Raw genomic sequence first — 3,382 nt, 5'->3', positions numbered from 1 at the left:
GCGGCTCTTCGGAGTTGGGTAATACTCAGAGGTTGTGTTTCGACACCAACTTAGCTGGCGAGCGCTGCGCAGACTCCGCTTCTGCCCGGCAGGGCAGGCTCTGGTGTCTCCACCCCCCTAACCTGCAGTGAAGTGAAAGGGAGGGGAATGCTGTTTAATCAATGGCTGGGGGTGGGAGCCGGCGCTCCCGCTGGCCCTCCCTCTCACTAGCCCCGCCGCGCCCCACGTTCCCCTGCACGCAGACACACACAAACACACACTGTACATGCAACAGCCCTCGTGCACACCCAGAGAGCGCTTTACCTGCCTGCCTCTGGCTGCCGCTGCAGAGGGGCAAAAAGAGCGAGAGCCTGAGACTGCTGCAAGCTACACAGGGGACTTTATAACCGGCTCCGCTCCTGCCTGGCTGAGATCGCCGAGCATTTTAATCGGAAACCCCCTCGCCCGCTCTTCCCTCCCCCGCCCGCCCCCAAGTTAGTCACTCTTTGGCCGGGCAAGCCCCGAGCAGAGGCAGGCGAACGGAGGAGCAGCCGGGCGGGGGCCGAGCGAGCCGGAGCGGAGCTGCCCGGGAGCCCGCATGAAACTTGGCGAAGTTAGTTGGAAGCTCTGGGAGCCGCCGCCGAGCTCCAAGTTGGAACCTGATCCCGGGACTCGGCGCTGAGCGGGGCCGCTGGTCCCTGCCGGGCACGGCCCGAGGGGCCGCAGCAGGAGGCGTCGCTGAGCGCGGCCCGGAGTGGGGGCCAGTCCCGCCCCCCCCCCCGCCCAGCAGGCGAAGGAGAAGAAGCGAGTATGTCCGAGGAGAAAGCGGCTCGCAGCGGCTCGCCGGGGGCAGAGATCTGGCTGTGAGCGGACGGGACCCGGCCGATCGCCAGCCTCTCGCCAAAGCGGGGAGGGAAGCGGACAGCTCCCGCTGCCCCCGCCACACGCCCTGCGCCCGGAGAGCGCCGGCCCGCGCTTGGTTTGCAGGCTCGCGATGGGTAGGACTCTGTGATCGTTGCTTGGCTCGCGGCTCGCCTTGCACGGAAGGAAGCCGCCGTGTCTCCCCTGCAGCCCCCGGCCGCTGTCAAATGACAAGTCCCCGGGCAGAGTTGAGCTAGTGGAAGGGGAAGGGGGGATGTTTGCACTTTTCCGTTGGGCCCTTTGAACCCCAATCCAACCCGAGGGGCTTTTGGAGAGAGTTTCAACATCCTGCTTGAGAAGAGAAAGAAACTTCGCGGCGGAAAGCAGAGCCCGGGACAGTCTCCTGGCTGGGGGCCAGCTCTGGAGGGAGAGGAAAGCGGTGCACAGGGGACCTGAGGTTTGGGACATCGCCTTTCAGGGTGCGGAGAGGAGCCCGAAGTTGGGGCCACCGAGAGCCCAGCAGCCCCCAGGCGCGGGACTTTCCCCCCCGGGAGGCCGAGAGGGAGGAGCGGGCCGAAGTTGGGGCTGTAGTTCTCGGACTCGTTCTGCTGCGGAGCAAAGATTGATTTCCTGCGGGCTGCCAGCGGCGGGGGAGAGGTGACCGGGGCAGGCGGCCGGCAGCGCGGGGTGGGCTGCAGCTTGCAGCAGCTGCAGGGCTTGCCGGGGGCCAGCATGTCCAAGCCGGTGGATCATGTCAAGAGGCCCATGAACGCCTTCATGGTGTGGTCCCGGGCGCAGCGCCGGAAGATGGCCCAGGAGAACCCCAAGATGCACAACTCGGAGATCAGCAAGCGCCTGGGGGCCGAGTGGAAGCTGCTCACCGAGGCGGAGAAGCGGCCCTTCATCGACGAGGCCAAGCGGCTCCGGGCCATGCACATGAAGGAGCATCCCGACTACAAGTACCGGCCCCGCCGGAAGCCCAAGACCCTGCTCAAGAAGGACAAGTTCGCCTTCCCGGTGCCCTACGGCCTGGCGGACCCCGACCACCCGCACGGGCTGAAGGCGGCCGGGCTGCACGGCGGGGCCGGCGGGGGCCTGGTGCCCGACTCCCTGCTGGCCAACCCGGAGAAAGCGGCCGCCGCCGCTGCCGCCGCAGCCGCCCGGGTCTTCTTCCCCCAGTCGGCGGCCGCCGCCGCCGCAGCCGCCGCCGCCGCGGCCGCCAGCAGCCCCTACTCGCTGCTGGACCTGGGCTCCAAAATGGCAGAGCTCTCGTCGTCCTCCTCCGCCTCGGCGCTGCCCTACGCCTCCTCCTTGGCCTACCCCAGCGCCGCGGGAGCCGGCGCCTTCCACGGGGCCGCCGCCGCCGCAGCTGCCGCCGCCGCCGCCGGGGGGCACACTCACTCGCACCCGTCCCCGGGCAACCCGGGCTACATGATCCCCTGCAACTGCAGCGCCTGGCCCAGCCCGGGCCTCCAGCCGCCCCTCGCCTACATCCTGCTGCCCGGCATGGGCAAGCCCCAGCTGGACCCGTACCCGGCAGCCTACGCGGCGGCGCTATGACATCTCCGCCGTGCGGCCAGAGCCGAGCGGCGGACTCCCAGCCTCGGCTCCCGGGAGAGCCGCCTGGGGACAGGTGCAGAGGGCTGGGCGCCGGCAGCTGCGGACCCGCCGCCCGGGAAGGGGCAAGGGCGGGATGGGGGCGAGTGTCGGTGTAAACGGGAGCGTTTCAGCCCTGCGCTCCTGCCGCAAACTTCTCTCTGCTCCAGCAGCAGGTGTTGCCTGTCCGGCCATCCTCGGACCTGTTGCCCACAGACATCACTGAGAAGAAACTCCCTAGCTGGAGGTGGCTCGCCCATCTGCCTCCCTTTTTTTAGAATTGGTGTGTGTTGCATGCAGCCTTTGCAGATACCTGAGCTGAAAGGGCTTGTTCTTCACAGGCCCTGGAAACGTCTTTCTCTCACTGGTTTCTCCCTACGTGTATCTTCCTTTGCCTGCCTTGTCTCCCCTCCCGCCCCCCAAATCTGTGCTATTTGAACTTCTCCAAAACGTCCTCACTCCAACACCACCACCGCCAAAAAAGGGGCAAATTGTTGACAGAACGGAGGGACAAATCTGGCGTTTGGATCTGAAATGTTTCCTCTGTTTTGTATCAAGTCCTATGCGAATGGGAGCAGGAAACACAAAAAGAAATAGACTATAAAGTGAAATACTGTCCGTCTGATCTCCCCAACCCCCCCACCCCCCTCCATTTCCCCCTAAACGTATCCCACTGGACTTCCTGAAGTCCTCTCCTATGGGACACTCATACAAATTTCATTCTTAATGTACAACCTGTGTCTCTTATTTTCCCGATCCTTAGGTCCCACGTTAAGACTGTACATTTGTAAATTTCTGTGGAAAAGTTAGCTCTTTGATTGAAAATATGTTGCTTCCTTTGCCCACATTTGAGTCAGTTTTAGACTCAAAAAAAAAAAAAGAAAGAAAGAAAGAAAGAAAAAGAAAAAGAAAAAAGAAAAGGAACGCCTTTCAGAGTAAATACAAA

At 63.6% G+C, this 3,382-nt stretch overlaps 1 protein-coding gene across 1 annotated transcript in view; it reads left to right on the top strand.

Annotated features, from left to right (window-relative positions):
* The first annotated feature begins 283 nt into the window (after window positions 1–283).
* Window positions 284–3,382, top strand: part of SOX21 (SRY-box transcription factor 21) — a 3,666-nt gene continuing 567 nt past the window's right edge. Inside the window, exon 1 of the mRNA XM_073327244.2 lies at window positions 284–3,382. This exon is cut by the window's right edge and continues 567 nt beyond it. Coding sequence (XP_073183345.1) covers window positions 1,573–2,400 — 828 coding nt within the window. The 5' untranslated portion in view covers window positions 284–1,572 and the 3' untranslated portion in view covers window positions 2,401–3,382.

The sequence above is a fragment of the Lepidochelys kempii genome, chromosome 1 (genome assembly GCF_965140285.1).
Source record: "Lepidochelys kempii isolate rLepKem1 chromosome 1, rLepKem1.hap1, whole genome shotgun sequence".
Lineage (NCBI taxonomy): Eukaryota > Metazoa > Chordata > Testudines > Cheloniidae > Lepidochelys > Lepidochelys kempii.
This window is presented reverse-complemented; position numbering and strand designations above follow the sequence as displayed.